At 41.3% G+C, this 18,979-nt stretch overlaps 2 protein-coding genes across 7 annotated transcripts in view; both read left to right on the forward strand.

The window, feature by feature from the left end:
- Positions 1 to 14,386, forward strand: part of Pls1 (plastin 1) — a 94,714-nt gene extending 80,328 nt beyond the window's left edge. For all 3 annotated transcript variants that reach the window (XM_041677401.1, XM_041677403.1, XM_041677402.1), the window contains exons 12-16: positions 2,095 to 2,209; positions 6,121 to 6,254; positions 6,567 to 6,690; positions 12,287 to 12,411; positions 12,649 to 14,386. In XM_041677401.1, the coding sequence (XP_041533335.1) occupies positions 2,095 to 2,209; positions 6,121 to 6,254; positions 6,567 to 6,690; positions 12,287 to 12,411; positions 12,649 to 12,784 (634 nt within the window). In that variant the 3' untranslated portion in view covers positions 12,785 to 14,386. The remainder of the gene's footprint in view (positions 1 to 2,094; positions 2,210 to 6,120; positions 6,255 to 6,566; positions 6,691 to 12,286; positions 12,412 to 12,648) is intronic.
- A 3,095-nt stretch (positions 14,387 to 17,481) lies between these two features.
- Positions 17,482 to 18,979, forward strand: part of Trpc1 (transient receptor potential cation channel subfamily C member 1) — a 53,862-nt gene continuing 52,364 nt past the window's right edge. For 3 of the 4 annotated variants that reach the window (XM_041677495.1, XM_041677492.1, XM_041677494.1), the window contains exon 1: positions 17,482 to 18,165. In XM_041677495.1, coding sequence (XP_041533429.1) covers positions 17,946 to 18,165 — 220 coding nt within the window. In that variant the 5' untranslated portion in view covers positions 17,482 to 17,945. The remainder of the gene's footprint in view (positions 18,166 to 18,979) is intronic. The other variant, XM_041677496.1, reaches the window with a different exon arrangement.

Raw genomic sequence — 18,979 nt, forward strand, 5'->3', positions numbered from 1 at the left:
TTAAACTTTTTTTAAAATTGAGGTGTACTTATTTTTATTTTATGAGTATGTTTGTCTGTCTTATCTGCATTTTTGTCGGGTATTAGGTGTGTGCAGTGCCCACAGAGGCCAAAAGGAGGCAGGTCGCTAGTGGTAGGTGATTTGGTGAACGCCAGACCAGTGAGATGGACAGCTCTTGAGAAACAACACCTAATGCCCTCAGGTGGTCATGTGTACGTGAATATGTACGCATTTCCCGTACATAAACCATGTATTTGCATGCGTGTGCACACACACACACAAATTTAAAAAGGATTAAGTCAAGGTAACTTTTATAAATTTCAAGGACATTAAAGTTCTCAATGGTTGAAAGAAGAGAATTGACCAAATTTTTAGTTAAAAGATGTTTGATTATTATTATGATATCCTTCTTTTTTCATTTATTTACTATGTATACAATGTTGTGCTTGCGTGTACACCTACATGCCAGAGGAGGGCACCAAATCTCATTATAGATGGCTGTGAGCCACCATGTGGATACTGGGAATTGAACTTAGGATCACTGAGCCATCTCTCCAGCCCCTTTATCCTTCTTGATATTAGTAAAGGCATCAAGGCATATGCATTTTTTTTTCTTGAGAAAGATATAGCTCACTTTTAGAAGATCTTCAAAGTAACATAATCTTAAAGGGAACCCTTGGAAATAGAAAAACAGCAGGCAACAGCCTGTGTCTGTGAATTCGGGTCTGGTTATATTCCTAACCCAACCTCAGCATTTAATTCCCAACCTATAATACATTCAGTTGATCCCAAAGCAACTAGACTGACTATAATGCTGATTTAACTAAACATTCTTTTCTTTAAATAAGCTGTTAAATATATTTCTGGAACTATCAGTCCTGGAACTTTTCTACCACCATTTGGTTCTAGAATTTATTGTGAACTCCTTGGAAATTATTCAGGTCTCTGAGCCTCAGGTTTTGAATGTGCAGAACATGAATAATAATAATAATAATAATAATATCACCATAGTAAATAAGAAGGATGGTGAGTGCATTTAAAGTAAAAGAAAGAAAGAGAAGTAGGTGAAACCCCAGTACTTGCAACGACTTTAGTGATGTCTTTTTGCACACAAAATGCTCATGTGCTAGTCAGACCTTAATAGGTGTACATGAGATGTCTCCATTGCTTAGCACAAAGCCTGGCTTCACTCATTCACTGCCGCTTGGTGTGTGCCCAGAGAAGGAAAAGTAACTCTGATATGAACCTTAGCAGAACATGGCTAGTGGATAACCTATTGGAGGAAAACAGGCACACATTCCTTCCCTGACTGTTACTTACCGCATTGATCCTGCTTTATTTCCTTCACACCAAGAGCTGGCTGAAACAGACTCGACAGACTTTAACCTTTTGGAGACTGTATTTTCCTGAATCCAAAGTATTCTTTGGATTCTTAAATTCAGAACTCCTACTTCCTTGTAAAATCCTTCCTCCTAACTTTTATTATTGAACAGGAACAGCTACCCACTGAATAGCTATAATTTTCCTATAACTATTTTTAAAGTTTTAAGAAATCATAATATATAACACATGAACTCATTCTATTGTGTAAATCTCAAACAATGTAACTGTATAGAATAAAATAAAACATGCAATTCCCCTTGTTCCCTCTCATTCCCTTTTTCCTGCTCACAAGTGATCGCCCTCAGCAGTTCTTACATATGCATAAAGCTGAGATCAAACTATATGAGTGGCCTGACACTTGCTTTTAAATACTTAGTGTATCTTGTAGAACTTTTTATATTGTATTTTCTGACCAAATTTAACATATCCGCTGGCAGCCCAGGAGTTCATTGTAGGATAGTTGACCCAATAGTCTTTATCATACCTCTTTGAATGTGTGCGTGTGTACAAGTGTACACACGTGTGCAAATGCCTTGTAAACATGAAAAAGTCGGACAGATCCTTAGGTTGAAAGTTTGAGGTGAAATGAAAGCCTTGTCATTTATTAGCTTTAGATGACTCTTGTGTGTTTAAAGACATGTATCCCTCTGTAGGACAGTTGTAGTAACTGATGGTTTTCCCTTTCTTATGTGCATTTCCTTCCTGTTCTAGTGACCTTGCAGATGCCTTGGTGATCTTCCAGCTCTATGAGATGATCCGCGTGCCAGTCAACTGGAGTCATGTCAACAAGCCTCCGTACCCTGCTCTCGGAGGGAACATGAAGAAGGTGAGAGGCGTGACTGGAGCTCTGCTGTTGTTTCTCTGATGTGAAGCCCAGGGTGTCGGTTCATAAAGATTGGTGTGTGGTTTGTGCCTATAGATTTATTTCACCTCAAGATGCACGAAGCGTAACGGGTTCTTCATAAACTCAGTTACTACCAAGTGTTTGGACAGATGAAGGCAGTGCTTCCAGGCCGACACTTCATACACTGTTTTCATCTTTAACAAGTTTTGGTGCTTCTGTTATTGAGTGCAGCCTGAGTGCCCTCTTCTGCTATAGTCGCCACTACTCGCTCAATCTTCCCTGCGTCCTCGTTCATTTATTCACGAGATGTATTCTGATTTCTTACTACTTGCACGGCGTGGTGCACAGAAGAAAAGCTCGAGCCCTGGAGCTGCTGCTTAGGAGGTGCCCCAGAGATGATGGTGATGAGATACGTATGCCTGTGACTGTCAGCGAAATGGGCACTGTGGGCTTTAAAGAGAAAAGGGCCACACGTTCTCCCATCCAACTGGCTTCATGTTGGAGGCTGTATTTGAGTCAGAATCCAGAAACTGATTGAATTTTGTCACAGGGAAACTAGAAGAGGGGTGGAGGCCGAAGGAAATGGATAGTGGTGGGGAAGTATGTTGCTGAGAAATGAAACCTTAGAAAAAAGTGTTCATTTTTATGGCACTTCTAAAATCACTTTAATAATATATAACAGGAATATTTTTTTTTATTTTCGAGACAGGGTTTCTCCGTAGCTTTTTTGGTTCCTGTCCTGGAACTAGCTCTTCTAGACCAGGCTGGCCTCGAATTCACAGAGATCTGCCTGCCTCTGCCTCCCGAGTGCTGGGATTAAAGGTGTGCGCCACCACCGCCCGGCTAGGAATATTTAATAAAATCCTTTGACCTTTTATAATTTCAGTTTAGCAATCTTACGAGAAACTAGAAAGTCAGGCTGGGAAGACGATTCCAGTGGGAAAGTGCTGACTGTGCAGACTTAATAACCTGAACTCAGCCCCCAAAACCTATGTCAAAAGCTGTGTATGGTGCTGTGTACCAAACTGAAAGGCAGATGTTACCCCAGATAGACCACATGCTCTCCTGTATGGTAGCACTAATTTGTGGTTTCCTAGTCATTGCTGGTTGTATCAGCATCATCTTGGGCTCTACACTAGCATCCCCATCTCCCTTCTTACCATCATCTCTCCTCAGAATCTGCCTTTACTGGAACACATTTCACACAGAGCCGTGACTGTCATTAACTGGAAAGGTTTCCCTTTCATCCTCACTGATTTCTCTTCCTATTCATTCTGTAACACGTTATTTCATAAACTAGAAATTCATTTCACTTAATGCCATTATATACATCCCCATAGTCTTATTTCTACTAAATATGCTAAGCAGGGATAATTAACTATGAGTACTAAAATTGTTTAAATTTTTTAATAAAAAATTATAGTGTGTGTGTGTGGTGTGATTGCACCTCTGACTTAACTGTTTTGAATGGAGTCTTGACTGACTTGGGAAAGAAAACTAATTATACTCTTCTTCTCAATTAATATTTTTTTTCCAAGATGTATTTAGTAAACACCTTTTTTTCCTACTTGTGTAATAAAACTTTAAGACTTGGGGCTGGAGAAATGGCTCAGCAGTCAAGAGCACTGACTGCTCTTCCAGAGGACCTGGGTTCAATTCCTAGCACCCACATGCTGGCTCACAACCATGTGTAATTCTAGTTTCAGAAGATCCCATGCACTCTTCTGGCTTCTGCAGACACTACATGCATGTGACAAAACCCCCAAATACTAAAGAGAGGGGGGGATTTTAGAGCTTACAATTTCATCAGTGCAGAAATACCTGGCGGGGGGGGGGGGGAGGGCAGGGAGTTGCATTGATGGTTTTGTGGGAAAAGTCCTTTTTACAAGTGTTAGGACTTGAGTTCAAATCCCAAGAGTTCATATAAAAATTGGACATGTAGCAGCAGTGTCTATAACCCCAGTGCTCCTATAGGGAAGTGGGAGTGAGGCAGGAGAATCGCCTAAAGCTTGAGGGTATGCAGCAGAGTAACAAAGTGGAGATGAGGACTGATGCCTGGGGTTGCCCTCTGACCTCTGCATTAGTGCTGTGGCATGCATATGCCACATTTGTATCACCTGCACACACATACCTACACACAACTATGAACACACAGAGGAAAACAGTGAAAAACATAAAAAGCGTACCTCCGATACAGGTGATGACTGATAGAAGCCTCTGTAGAGACTGCACCTAAACACACATTTAGAAAGGACCCAACTGGGTTTCCATGACTAGAAATGAGTAAGTCGGTGGGGAAATGATTTACTTGGCGTTTGTCTTAGTTATGTTCTGTTGCTGTGAAGAGACAGGGTTTCTCTGTGTAGCTTTGGAGCCTATCCCGGAACTTGCTCTGTAGACCAGGCTGGTGTTGAACTCACAGAGATCCGCCTGCCTCTGCCTCCAAAGTGCTGGGATTAAAGGCGTGAGCCACCACCGCCGAGCTATAGGGATTTATACTGAACACTTTTTATAGGAAATTGATACTATGCATAACAAAAGAAAACACGTAAAAACTAAGCATAACATAGCTCTGACTCTACGGAAGCTAATAAGGACCAGATAATTGGCTCGTATAGTTAAGATTTTTTAATTATGATTTGTGAGTCTTGGGAACCCAAGAATCTCATACATATGGAGAAATTACTCTACCACTGAACTGTCGTGTGACTTGTTCCTGGGGTGACTTTAGCAAGCCAGCATCTTCCCACTCCAGATAGAGAACTGATGACAGACCAAAGTGAGGATCCCTCCAAAGTCCAAATTGGTGAGCCAGTGAGTTTTATTGGGGTGCCTTATAAGAGAGTATGGAGTGAGGGGTCACTTACAGGAGCAGAAATACTGGGTGACAGACAGCTAATGAAAGCTGGGAACCTGGAGCACACTGCACAGCCTGCAGGCAGCTTGGTAAGGTGGAAAATCCGTTTCCAGTGGCTCAGCTGGGCTCAGACTCTTCTAAGCAGGTTAGCTACTCCGATGCTGAGTCTCAGCATCCTTACTGAATTTTAAGGAGCTTCCCTGCAAGATGGAATGTTTCGCCTCCCTTTAGAACACACTGTGGCTGAAGAAACTTCCCTCCAAGGTAGAATGTCTTTTCTAGGAGGAGACTCCTGCACAGCAGCTACATCCCAGACAAGGCCTTTGCAGAATCAAGTGGGCAAGGACCTGAATTTCAGAGAACACATCCATAGGCTTTCAAATAAACTGTAGTCAAATTGAAGGGGAGACTAGTACTTTTTGGTTTTTTGAGAAAGGATTTCTCTGTGGAATATAGCCATAGACTTTCTAAGAAACTATATAATCTGTATTCAAGTTGGAGGGGGGCTAGCACTGTTCAGCCATTTTCTTTTCTTTTTTTAATCAAGATGGGGTTTCTCTCTGTAACTTTTGGGGCCTGTCCTGGAACTCACTCTGTAGTCCAGGCTGGCCTCAAACTCAGAGATCTGCCTGTCTCTGCCTCTGCCTTCCAAATGCTGGGATTAAATTCATCCATTTTCAGAATCACGTTGTTGTTGTTTTTAAAGATTTATTTATTATGTATACAGTGTATGCCTGCAGGCCAGAAGAGGGCACCAGATTTAATTTTAGATTGCTGGGAATTGAACTCAGGTCCTCTGGAAGAGCAGCCAGTGCTTTTAACCTCTGAATCATCTCTCCAGCCCCCTTTGTTGTTTTGATCACTTCCCTGTAAATTGGGTGTAATTGTTTCACTTGGTCGTTAAAAAATAACATTTGGTCACATAGTGTCATTGCTGTTACTTCTCCGGTGGTTGGACTAAGCTGGCATAGTCTGGGAATATTCTTCAAATCTGTTGTTTTGTTTTTTAAATACTAACAGTTTTGCTTACTTACAGATTGAGAATTGTAACTATGCAGTAGAGCTTGGGAAAAATGAGGCCAAATTCTCGTTGGTTGGCATTGGTGGGCAGGACTTAAACGAAGGGAACGCAACCCTTACTCTGGCACTGGTCTGGCAGCTGATGAGGAGGTAAAGGCTCAGGTCTTCATTCTTCGTTGCCTTTGGAAGGAATTATTTTAAATTTTTAAAATACTATCTGGCAGTGTTCTGTTTTGATTAGTGAGCTTTGTAACTTTTGAATGTAATTAAGTGCAAATGCCAGACTAAAATAAGAAATTTAAATTTTGGAGACAGGAACTTGCGATTCTTTAGCTTCAGCCTTTCAAGTATTGGAGTTATAGGTGAAAACCACCACACCTGGCTATTTCTTAAATGCTGATATAAATTATGTGAAAACAAATTCCATCCCCTTGTCTCAAGTTCATATCGTTTCTGTTGCAGATACACACTGAATGTGTTATCAGATCTTGGGGAAGGAGAAAAAGTCAACGATGATATCATTATTAAATGGGTCAATCAGACTCTCAAAAATGCAAACAAGAGCACTTCTATTTCCAACTTCAAGGTAACAAGAACTTTTAAAAGTTAATACCTAAGTTAACTGAAGGGATTTTTAATGAGAATTACATTAGTGAGGTTCAGAAACATATAACCCAGGGATTTAGGCGTAGTAATTATCTGGGATGTGTACACTCAGAATAATTTGAATTCTTATATTTTCTATTGGTTTATCTATTGAATATAGATGCAGGTTAGTGCATTTAACATGGTAATCTGATGTCAGAAATAGAATTGAGCCAAAACTCCAGTTGTCAAGTGAAAAAGAAGCTGCAGTGTGTTGGTTGTTCATATAGGCCTGTAATGTTTTGTGCTCCCTAGCAGCAGGGTCTGAATCACACTGGCCTCATTTCCAAGCCATACAGAGCCAGCCAAGGCGATGCAAGTGGGGATTGAGAAAACTGGTAGGAAACACGATTCTTGTCATCCGGTTTCATAACGCACTTAACACTTTCTTCTGCACATTTGTGGACGATTCATACAGCACGGAGAATGTAATCCATACCAACATACCCACTAATTTCCATGCATTTCCATTGTGTTCTGCTGTTGCATGCAAGCTGGTATTAGCTACAAATAAGCATGTTTGCTTGAGCATATTCATTCAGTGACCCTTATGTTTGTGACTTTTATTATATGTTTAGGAAAAGCCTAGCAATTTCTGTTTTTGAAAACAAAGTGCCAATAAATGAAACCCCAAGCTATTTTAAAAGACACCTACCCATCTTTATTCCTTTCTTTGCCTTTGCTCTGTGTGTTTAACAGTATTTGAGAGTAACAGAAATATCATACATTGGTAAATTAAGTCACTTTATAAAGACCAATGCTTCCAATGGTTTTAACAGAATAGATCTTGGGAAATATGTTCCCTGGGTCCTAATTCAAGTACATATTTTTCTCTTCTTTTGTATCTTGGAGCCGATAGCACTATTGTTTGTAACTTTTAGTCTGATTTGTCTCCCTGTTTTAGATACAAAATACAATTTTAAAATGTAAATAGGAATGTGGCATATTATAAAATTCTGTAATTGGTCATCTCTGAAATTATAGTGCCAAAGTTACACTTACCTGTATATTTATTAAAAATAAGAACAGTAGATTGCATAAGGTTCTAGGTTCGACCCTGGTAGCAAGCAAATGTGTGTATGTGTGTAAATAAATTACCAAATACAAAGAAGAAACGTTTAGAGACAGGAATATTTATTGATATAAAGTATATAGCTTTTCTAGCTTAGAAAAATCCAGAAAGTGTAAGAAGTTTATTTACCCCCTCAGTGTCCATTATTTATATTAAAGACAAAGCTGTAGAATGGATGTAATTCTACTATGGAGCAGATCATAAAATTCAAGCCATAGAACTGATTTTCTCAAGTGTACAGTCTGGTTGATCTTTCTAACTCAATAGGCAGTGAAGAGCGGACAGAGAAAACAGATTTGATGGTGGTATATAGGCTCAAAGTGCATACACCTCATGAAAATGGCCTTAAGTAATTCAGCATAATAAACATTTAAAAACTAAAAACAAAACAAAGCCCCGCAAGTTGATTTGAACATGAGCTGGAGGACAGGTTGAACTGGTGGACCTCACAGGGAGCTAACAAGCTAGGAGCAGCCATCTTGATTAGAGGCAACATTGAGAGGATGGTTTCTAAAGCACATTGTACAGAGCAGATTAATTCAAGATCAGCGAGAAAGTGGTTCTAAATCGGGAACACTGAGTAAAAGGCATAATGTGAAAAAGGTGATTGTTTCAGAAAGAAAAGCCTGAATTCACCACATTCAAGACATGCCATAATTAGGCATGTTAGAAAAGATATATTTAACCCTTTTATTTGTAAAGAATTGTCCCTCTCTAAGAAGACGGAGAAGTAGCATATCAGCAAGTAATAACAATTGTAATTGCTGTTTTTAGAGACTGGTAGTCATTATGCTAAGCAGACTTCACATTTACCAACTCTAGGAGCAAAACTGGGACATTCGGGAAGTTAAATAACTTGTCCACGCCGTACACCTTTAAAGAGAACCGGCTTCCTATCAAGATCTGTCTACTTGCAGCTTCAAAACCAAACTTTGTAGTTGGATGGCCCTGGGTTGAACTCTTGCCTCAGACTTGTAACCTGTGTGACTGACATATTACTTATTCATTCTGTAATATCAAAGCTCACTGTGTCAGGTGCCTTGTTACCATGACTACCTCAAAGAAACTGACTGTTCAGGAAAGGACATAAATAAGAAAAGGAGCATTGCAGTATGAGGTGTCGGCAGTACTGTGTAGATCAGCTAAAGAGATGGCAGTGCACAAAGACACCTGCTTCTCAGAAACCTTGGCAGCTTGCACTAGTAGCCGGGTTACTTCTATGGGTAAACAAAACTGATCTAATATGTGATTCTTCATTTAGCACCCGAGTACTCAATTGTTCTTGGACAAGTTATAATATTAATTTCTCTGTGTTTTGGTTTCCCCCAAGTCTAAGATGGAGATAATATCTGTCTTCCAAGATTATCGTAAAACTAAATAATTTAACAAACAGAAAAAGACTTAAGCATGTCTGGCATGCAGGGAGGGCTCAGGAAATGGGGCTCGCTGCGTTAATGGCACTGCCTGTCTGTAAAGGGCATCAGATGTGCCATTAACATTCCTGTTGAATCTTTTAGAAGACTCTCTTGGTTACATCACTGTTGTTGCCACTTTTATTCTTAAAAACAACGAGAAGAATAGTAAAATAGAGTAACAAATCAAAGGAAAGAGATGCTATCTTGGAAATCAGGCTAACCTCTAGGTTTCATTCTCTTTTAAGATTCTAGAGACTTTCTCCTTATTTAATTTCTTTATGTTTAACTTAAAGGAAAAGTGCTGTAATGTATATGGAACTAGAGTTTTTCACAATATCCTCTACCCCTTTGCAATAATAAAATGTCTTTCGATGATAATGTATAAGTCAGGAGAGTTAGAAGATAGGTCTGTTTTCTTGGAAATATTATTTAAGGATCTGATAAAATCTTTAGAAACTTAAACTTTTTATTGAATTCAATAAAAACTTCCCCCACAGTAAAACACAAAAAATAGGAGGGGGGAAAATCATTGTTCCTTACAATAATGGCCAAGAATTCTGTGGCACTCCCATCCCAGAGCTCAGGTAGAGGTGTTTCTGTTTTCAAGAGTAGAATGCAAACCGGTTTAGAGAGAAAGGTGCTGAGGACAATAGCAGACAGGCAGAGGTTGGTCAGTCTTCAGGAGTATTTGAGCCTGTAATTCCCTGCACCACCCATGACTGCTTTGCCATCAACCTGCCAACTATACCCCTAAGCTGATTCTCCTCTCAGTTCTAGTGCTGGTTAGGACAGAGGTTCATTCACATTCACATTCAGGAAAGGTTGTTGATTTCTGAAAGCCTAATTAACTGAGGCTCAAGTAAAATCACTGTGGCGCTAGAACTGCTCTGTTCGTCTTATACTGGGGCTTTCCGTTTTGTTACTGCCCCTCCACAAGGGCTTTTTTAGATACTTTTTTTCTTAGTTATCCCTTCCCTGTCAATTATTTATAATTGTGGGTGTTGTGCGTATGCGTAAGTCTGTGCACCATGTGCATGCCTAGTGTCTGTGGAGGTCAGCAGAGGGCTTAGATCCCTCGACACTGGAGTTAAAGATAGTTGTGAGCCACCACATGGGTGCTGGGAACTGAATCCAGGTCCCTTGGAAGTGCAGCTCTTTAACTGCTCAGCCATCTCTCCAGCCCTCCTCTATGAATTTTTAATACACAGGTACATTGTATATCTGGTTTTGTATTCTTTACACATAAAGTTTGTTTCAAATGCATGACCTACATGCAATTCAGGTTCATTCCTAGAGCACTGGATTGCCAGAGCTTTCCTTGAAGCTCATGTCCACATTAAGGTATGGACACAGCAAAAATATGGGTTCTGTTAGAACAGAGAGAGGTAAGGCGTGAGCCAGTGTTGGGTAGGCAAGCAATTGAGGTCATTATTCAAGCTTAAAACAACAGATCATTTTCCCATCAGCAGGCAAGTTACAGAATCAGTTCAGATTTTATATTTTAACTACAATACTCTATCCCCTAGAGTGGTTGTCCATTTTTAATTCATTCTGGAAGTAACTAGAAAATGAAACATCTTGGGTATTAATATTCTACTGTAATATTCAAATACTTCATGTTTATTGGCTGTGTTAGCATTTGATCCTTTGGACTTAGTACTTCATAGTTAAAAGAGGGTATAGTTCCTTGGGAGCTCAGTCCAGTGCTCCAGTGTGGATCTCTGTCTCTATCTCCATCCATCACCAGATGAAGGTTCTATGATGATATGCAAGATATTCGTCAGTATTGCTATAGGATAGGGTCATTTCAGGTTCCCTATCCCCAGCTGCCCAAGGAATTAACTGGGGACCTCGGCTTGGGCACCTGGGAGCCACTCTAGGTTCAAGTCTCTTGCCAACCCTAAGGTGGCTCCCTTAACTAAGAACTGTGCTTCCGTGCTCCCCTATCCAACCTTCCTTTATCACAATCCTCCTTTTTCCCCAAGTTCCCCCCTTCCTCCCCTTCTCCCGTTTCTCTCCCCATCTCCCCTTACCCCCATCCCACCCCACCCCCAAGATCTCAATTTTCTCCCTGGGAACTTTGTCTACTTCCCATAGCCAAGAGGATAGCTATATGTTTTTCCTTTGGAGTGAGAACATGAGCAAAGAAGTCGGGACCACGAGGGGTGCACCCATCCACTGAGACAGTGGAGCTGATCTATTGGGACAGTGACTGAAAAAGGCATGGGATAAAACTGGACTCTCTGAGCATGGCGAACAATGAGAGCTGATGAGACGCCAAGGACAATGGCATGGGGTTTTAATCCTACATAATGTGCTGGCTTTGTGGGAGCCTAGCCAGTTTGGATATTCACCTTCCTAGATATGGTCGGAGGAGGGAGGACCTAGGACTTACCACAGGACAGGGAACCCTGACTGCTCTTTGGACTGGAGAGGGAGGGGGAAAGGATTGGGGGGAGGGGGAGAAGGGTGGGAGGAGGAGGAGAAGGGTGGGAGGAGGGGGAGGGAAATGGGAGGCTGGGAGGAGGTGGAAACTTGTTTTTTTTTTCTCATTTTCTCAATAAAAAAATATTTAAAAAAAAAGAGGGTATAGTTAATTTGTTTCTGTCATGTAGGATTACAATATAACGACAAAACACTTAAATCACCAAGGACACCATCTTTGTAAATGTGAGGTTCCTGTCACTATTTGATTCTCTTTCTGAAAATACTGACCCAAGTCTTAGGAATTCATGGTCCACAAAATATAAAATTATTAATTTAAAACACATCAATTCTGTTTCAAAATTATTTTTCACAGAATAGATGCTTCAGTTGGCAGAAGTAGGAACTATATTCAGGTATGGGGCAACTCTATATGCTATAATTTACATTAAGACTGAAGGAAAATCTTAATTTAAATAATCTTTATATGTGTTGTTTGCAGAAAAGTTTAATATTAAGTACAAAGAAAATTTATAGGCTGGTTTCAGTTATATGACTGTGACCAGAAGCTGTCATTTGTGAAAATTAAAGGTAAGATGTTCATGTATGTTTTCTTTATTTCCTAGGATAAATCCATTAGTACAAGTTTGCCTGTCTTAGATTTAATAGACGCCATTGCACCAAATGCAGTTCGTCCAGAAATGATCAAGAGAGAAAACCTTACTGATGAGGACAAACTGAACAACGCTAAGTAAGTTTATATCAGACCACGTTGATCTTTTCACAGTCATGACCTAAAATACTTACAGGGATGCTTTTATCTTTTAAAGTACAATTCGTATGCAGAATATGATTTTTAAAAAATCACATCCTTAATCTTTTTGTAAAAGTTAATCTTGTAAAAAAAAAAGAATTCTTCTGTTTAAAAGGTATGAAGTTAAAACATGGTGGACAACAAATGCCAAGGTGTCTTTCTTCTCTTTTCAAGATATGCCATTTCAGTTGCTCGGAAGATTGGTGCCCGGATATATGCATTACCTGATGACCTAGTAGAAGTAAAACCAAAGATGGTCATGACAGTGTTTGCCTGCCTCATGGGAAAAGGACTGAACAGAATAAAATAATGAAGCATTTACTATCATCTGCCACATTAAACACACCGAATGTCTCAGTTTACAGAATTTTGAATTGTAGTGGCTATAAAATCAGAGTATCTGTATGCTCAAAATAGTTCTGTATTCAGTAATGAATAACATTTTGTCCATACTAGTTAGAATTTCTCAATCTTTTTGATTACTTTAACAATCAATACCAAGACAGGAACATCTTATCAAGCTGCTATTTCAAAATTAAATTATTTTATTTCCTACAAGTCTTACAAAATAAGACTAATCATTCTTTTTCATAGCTCAAAAAAGATCTGTATAAAGTTTTGTCAGGTCCTGCTATTAAATGTGTTTGGATTTTTTGAAGTGTTATTTAATTTTGATCACAAATGTACCTAAAGTCATAGTCCAACTCAATCCTTTTTTTACCTCTGTAAAGGGGTCTAAAACTGTAACCTTGCTGTAAATTTCTATCTCGCATATAAATTTAAAGGGGTAAATATGGCTCACCAACATCAAACTTTTTTAATATGAAAACTAATTCTTGAATAGACCTCAAGGTTCACTCTCTTGCATAAGTTGTAGGAACTTTTTACTTAAAGTTTGATTGTAATTGCATTGCTATTTTACATGTCCTAGTTTGATAATATAGCATTATTTCTGACATGTAGTGCAATACTGCATGTTGGTAAGATGCTACATATATGTTTTTCCCTATAGCATCTGAACTACCCAGATTTTCTCAAATGGTATGTATTAAGCAGTCAGCTAGCCGTTAAGTATTTATTTTGCCCCTAGAAGATGTGTGAGATCTGATATGTGAAGATATCTTTTACAAATATTAATTATGAATGTGTGTATAGTTATTTTTTTCACCTAATTCCTTTCAAATACTTGCAGCCAAACACTGGATAGACCATCCCAACTGACATCGATACTATCCTGTTAGCATCGCATTACACTTGCTAGTTTCATTACTAGTTGTAATGAAGCCGACATAATTAGAATATGTCCACCAAATAACCTCAGTAGAAAGCACATAACAGCTAATGTCCATCATAGTTTCGTGTTTCTCACAGCCCTGCATCACCTGGAAATGTTTAAGGTTTGTGTTCCTTAGGAAGAGTTAAAACTTGAAACCTCTTTCCCCCAGAATTTTTAGCAGTAGAGAAATTCTGTGGCTTATAGTGGAAGCCAGAAATACGCTCCCACCTTCCACGTTAGTGCCAGTGAGCTCTCCTACTGTGAGGCGGAAGTGCTTCGCTTTTCTCTGTGCGAGTGGGTTGTCTACATCTTCCTCCTCCCCTGGTCAAAGCATTTATGTTAAGGGTGAGAGTGTCTGTGTCTTTAGGGTAGACTTTTTTAAATGAAATACTAATAGGTGGAGTTCTTAAATATATTCTTCTACAAGAGATTTCTTTGCCTTTTATATTTTGATGATTGTTTTCTTATATGAAGATGTAAGTAGGCTTTTGCTCTTCTGAGAATATTTAAATCATGCTTCTCTGATTTTTTTTCACCATCATATTTACTAAGATAATCTGATTGACATGGAATTTAGTACTTAAAGGCATTCTTTTTCTCACAAAGTATATTTAATAAAATGCTGTGTATGTAGAATGCGTATTTGTGTATTCATTTTATTTAAAGAAATCTATAGAGCCTTCAATATTGGTCTGTTATAAACTTATTTACCACAAAAGAATACAACACCTAAATGAAGAAATACAAAAACTTACTTCTTTGGAGGTCAGGTTTCTTCTTCTTTCATATAAGAAAAAAAATTAAGGGGCTGGAAAGATGCCTCAATAGTTAAGAGCACCCACTGCTCTCCCAGAGGGCTCTGGTTCAATTCCCAGCACCTACTTGGCAGTTCACAACTGTCTGTAACTCCAGTTCCAGAGGATCTGGCATCTTTACACAGACAGACATGCAGGCAAAACACCAATGCACATAAAACAAAAAATAAATTTTTTAAGAAAGAAAAATTAAAATTCAAAATTGTACTGTTTTTATCATTGTGTGTGTGTGTGTGGATGATGTGTGTTGATGGACATGCATGCATTATACATGTGGAGGCCAGAAGACAGATTTGTGGAGTCTGTTTTCCCTAACACCTTTATGGGAATAAACTCAGGTTTTAACCAGGAGGTGGTGGTGCACACCTTTAATCCCACCCAGCACTTGCGAGGCAGAGGCGGGCAAATCCATAGGCCAACCTGGTCTAAGGAGCAAGTTCCAGGACAACCAGGGCAACACTGAGAAACCCGGTCTTGAAAAATCATCAAAAACAAAAACTAAGGTCTTCAAGTTTTCACAAACAGCACTTTTATTCGCTGAGCCATCTCACCAGCCCTCATATGAAGAATTTTATTAGCGACTACCTACATGACTATTACACATTTAGTTTGTGATGAAATCATTTGAATGAGTAAAATTCAGCAGCACAAATTTATTGTCTCCAGTGTTCAAATACTACATGAGATTCTTGGGATTCAGCTAAGAAAAAAAAAAAAAGACAGTCTTTTGACCTAAATTCTAGTGGTGACAATCAGTCAACAAAGAAATTGTAGTAAATAAAGCAAGAAAGGAGTAGTGATAATGGATGGAAGAAGCAGGAGGATGTGCTACAGTGGGACAGTGGGACTTGGGAGCTGTGCGGAGATTATTTGGGTAGTTAGGCAAGGGCTTTTGTTTTGGGCTGTGCTCAGCAGGGAAACAAATGCAAATAGAGCCTAGCAGGCCCCGTGAGAAAGAAACAGACAGAGGTGGCCCTAGATCAGTACGGGAGGACAACGTTGAAAAATATGTGTAGGATCTACCTTACTTGTAGGGCTAGATATAATTTCCCTTCTCTTGATTTGGGATTTTTTTTATACCTGTGACTTGAGGGAGTGGCTTGAAGTAATATTACTCCTGAGTTTTGCATTCAGTTGTTCATCATAACTCCATTCCTGGTCTGTAGCACGAATTCTAATCGGACTTAATAAATAAAACCTGAGTCAGATATTAGGGGGTGAAAGCTAAGAGATCACAGAAGCAGTGCAGCCAGCCACTAGAGAGACCTTTTACAAAGACTACCAATACTCAGATGGAGGGATGATCGTGTCCTCAGACTGCATTGAGCTCCTGTCTCCTCCCGCCTTATATTCCTCTCTCTGACTAGCCAGATCACTCCTGTCTCCACTACCCAAGCGCCGGAATCACCTTTGTGGGAGCTCTGTTTCTCTTCTAGACAGATTCAATCTCATGTAGCCCAGGGTGGCCTTGAACTAACATAGATCCCAGTGTCTGTCTGCCTCCCTAGTTCTGGGATTAAAGGTGTGCACCATCACTCCCTGGCCTCTAGTGGTTTAGCTCTGCACTCTGATCTTCAGGCGAGCTTTATTTGTTAAAACACAAACAAAATATCACTACACTGGTCTTCATATTTTACATGCAAAATGTGTAAGTGATTTTGAATGATCCAGTTTGTGCTGGTCAAGCAGTTTACTAGAGAATAAGAAAAAAGAAGATAGTCTGTAACTGAGACAATCCAAAAATCTGAAGTGTAACACCAGGTTGCCGGAGGTAGACTCTCATGCTTTAGAAGCTCTCCTAAGATTTCGACCACAGTGGGTTGGAATTCCTCCAAATCTTAGAAGTTAATCCAGGCCCCATGGCAGTTTTTTGGATAGAGAACCTGTGTATAGGGCTGTGAACCATTTGAATTCTTTAACTTCAAACGGTGAAATTTTGGATAGGCCAGGGTTAGAGTTCTGCTACTGACTGAACATTTGTGGATCGATAAAATGTATGCATTTTTGTGTTTCCACTGGACTCACCATGAGTCACTTGGAAATTTCACAAAATACATAAACTTGGAATTGTATTACAGAATAATAGGGAGATTGTCTAGAAACGAAAAACAGAATGACTCTAGAGGCTATTTTAAAGTAAACATAGAGAAAAATGCTTGAGAAGGTGTCTTTGGAATCTCCTTAGGCCTTTTAGAGAACATCTAAAGAGAATGTTGATTTTAAAAATCAGGAAATTAAAATATTGGTTGAGAAAGTAATGGGACAAAGCAACCTGAATGGGAGAGGACATTGACTGTAGGAAGCAATAGGAATTATTGAAAAGATGTAATTTCAAATCACACTTGCTGTGTGTCCATCAGCCTATGCCTAAATAACAAACCTCTTAACATTAGATGTGATAAATGTAACTAATTCACTGACAGGACTGTGTGGAGAGTTAAGTCCTAAACTGTGCATACGCAATGCTTATAGGTCACCTTTGAATTACATGTAAATGCATGTATATAATGACTTTAGACATATCAGGAATGTTAGACCATATTATAATCACAAGAGAAATTATAAACGGCCTTTAGGAACAAGGGTAACGTAAACACAAACTCCAAAATCGGGTTGCTTGGCCAGGCTCTAGGACAATTCCTCAAAAACTCAATGGCACACTGCGGTGTATTTACTTTCTGTGCCGCAGCAGCGACAGCAGCAGCAGCTGCCGCTAATCTGCAACCTAAGAACTGCGACCAGGTGGTTCCCATGCCCCTCTTCGGGTTCCTATAGGTGCTGCAGGGGCGCTAGGCGACTGACGAGGGAGGGGCGTCAGGCCTGGAGCCCCGCCCACCAGTCCCGCCCCGGTAGACCCCGCCCCCTCGAGGCGGGCTTCGCCGCCAGCCCCGCCCCGGTGTCGTCGCCTCCGCGGGGCTGAGGGTGACGTGAGGAGGAGAGAGCGGTGAGCCTCTGCCTCCCGCGGGTGCAGCCGGGCCAACGGTCCCCACAGCCCCGGAGCCTGACGTGCGGCGAAGCGCAGCGCCGAGCTCCTCGGCCGGCGGCCCCCTCACTCCCTCCCAGGCCGGGCCGCCCCCTGCGCGGCCCCCGCGGCTCCTGGCACGGCCCCGCGCACCGCTGCCGCCCTGGCGCGCTCCACTCTGTCGTCCCCGGACGGGCGCGGACCAGCTCGACCGGGGCGTCGGCGGCTGGGCAGAGGGCGCTGGCCCCGGGGTCGCGCCGGTGCGGCCACCAACCTGGGGCTGTCCGTGGAGGGCGAGTGCTGGTTCCGGGGCGAGGCGACGCCCTTCGGGGTCAACGGGCCGCAGGCAGATGTGGCCCTGGGAACGACTCACCCGTTTTCCAGCTCTGGGGCGGGGCTGGGGTCGGGGTCGGCGCCCATGGGGGCCCAACCTCCGTCTCCTGGCCTACCCCCGTCGTGGGCCGCGATGATGGCGGCCCTGTACCCGAGCACGGACCTCTCGGGAGTCTCCTCCTCCTCCCTGCCTTCCTCCCCATCCTCCTCGTCGCCCAACGAAGTGATGGCGCTGAAGGATGTGCGGGAGGTGAAGGAGGAGAACACCCTGAATGAGAAGCTTTTCTTGCTGGCGTGCGACAAGGGTGAGAGCTAGGCCCCTTTCCCCGCCTCTGGACACCCTAAGACTCACTCCCTGGGTCCTGCCCGTGCCGCCTCAACTTACTCCCGGCACTCCCGCTTTTTCTTGCGCCCAGCGGCTAGTCCCTACCTGTGAGACCCGCAGGACTTCTGCCTGGTTGAGCAGGAGCCAGCAGGCAGGAAGGACGGGGGCGGTGGACTCCTGCAGGTGGGATGTCTGGTGGCTAGTTGGGTGCCCTGATCCCAAAGTTGCCCCACTGCTGCCACGGACAATCTCCAGGTTGGAGTCCTATCTTTGGGAGCCAGAGGCTAGTTTTGGACCTTCTAAGTCGAAAATTCTGTTTATTTCTCTTACGATTTCTCCAATTCATGGGCTGTCACCTTACAATTTTGTTTTGTTTTTTAATCTAAAGACTTCTGTTTAGCATCAGCTGCCAGTGCCTGCTGCAGTTGAGTGGAACTAGGTATTCCATTATCCTAAGCAGAAATAATATGAAATCAGGACGAGACAGGAAAAATCCGGCCCTTACTGTTTTTGAATCTAGAAACTGATCACTTTATGGGCACATGAAGAGATAGGCATGCTTTCGAGTGATGCGTTGTAATGCAGGAGTGGGAACTTGATTGCTCTCAGACTACATTTGGCTGTTAACTGGAAAAAAAAAGTCCTAAAACATTGTTATGCCTCAATTCAGCAGTGTGTTGTGCAAAGGCTGTGTTCGTTTAGGAAAACCTTGTTAGAACCATTCAGACTTCCCAATTTTAGAGGCCACCTTACACTGTGGGAAAGTTAGTTACAGAAGTTTTTTTTGTTTACAT

The sequence above is a fragment of the Microtus oregoni genome, unplaced genomic scaffold (assembly GCF_018167655.1).
Source record: "Microtus oregoni isolate MIOR12 unplaced genomic scaffold, Mior012 000028F_ref0000031, whole genome shotgun sequence".
NCBI lineage: Eukaryota > Metazoa > Chordata > Mammalia > Rodentia > Cricetidae > Microtus > Microtus oregoni.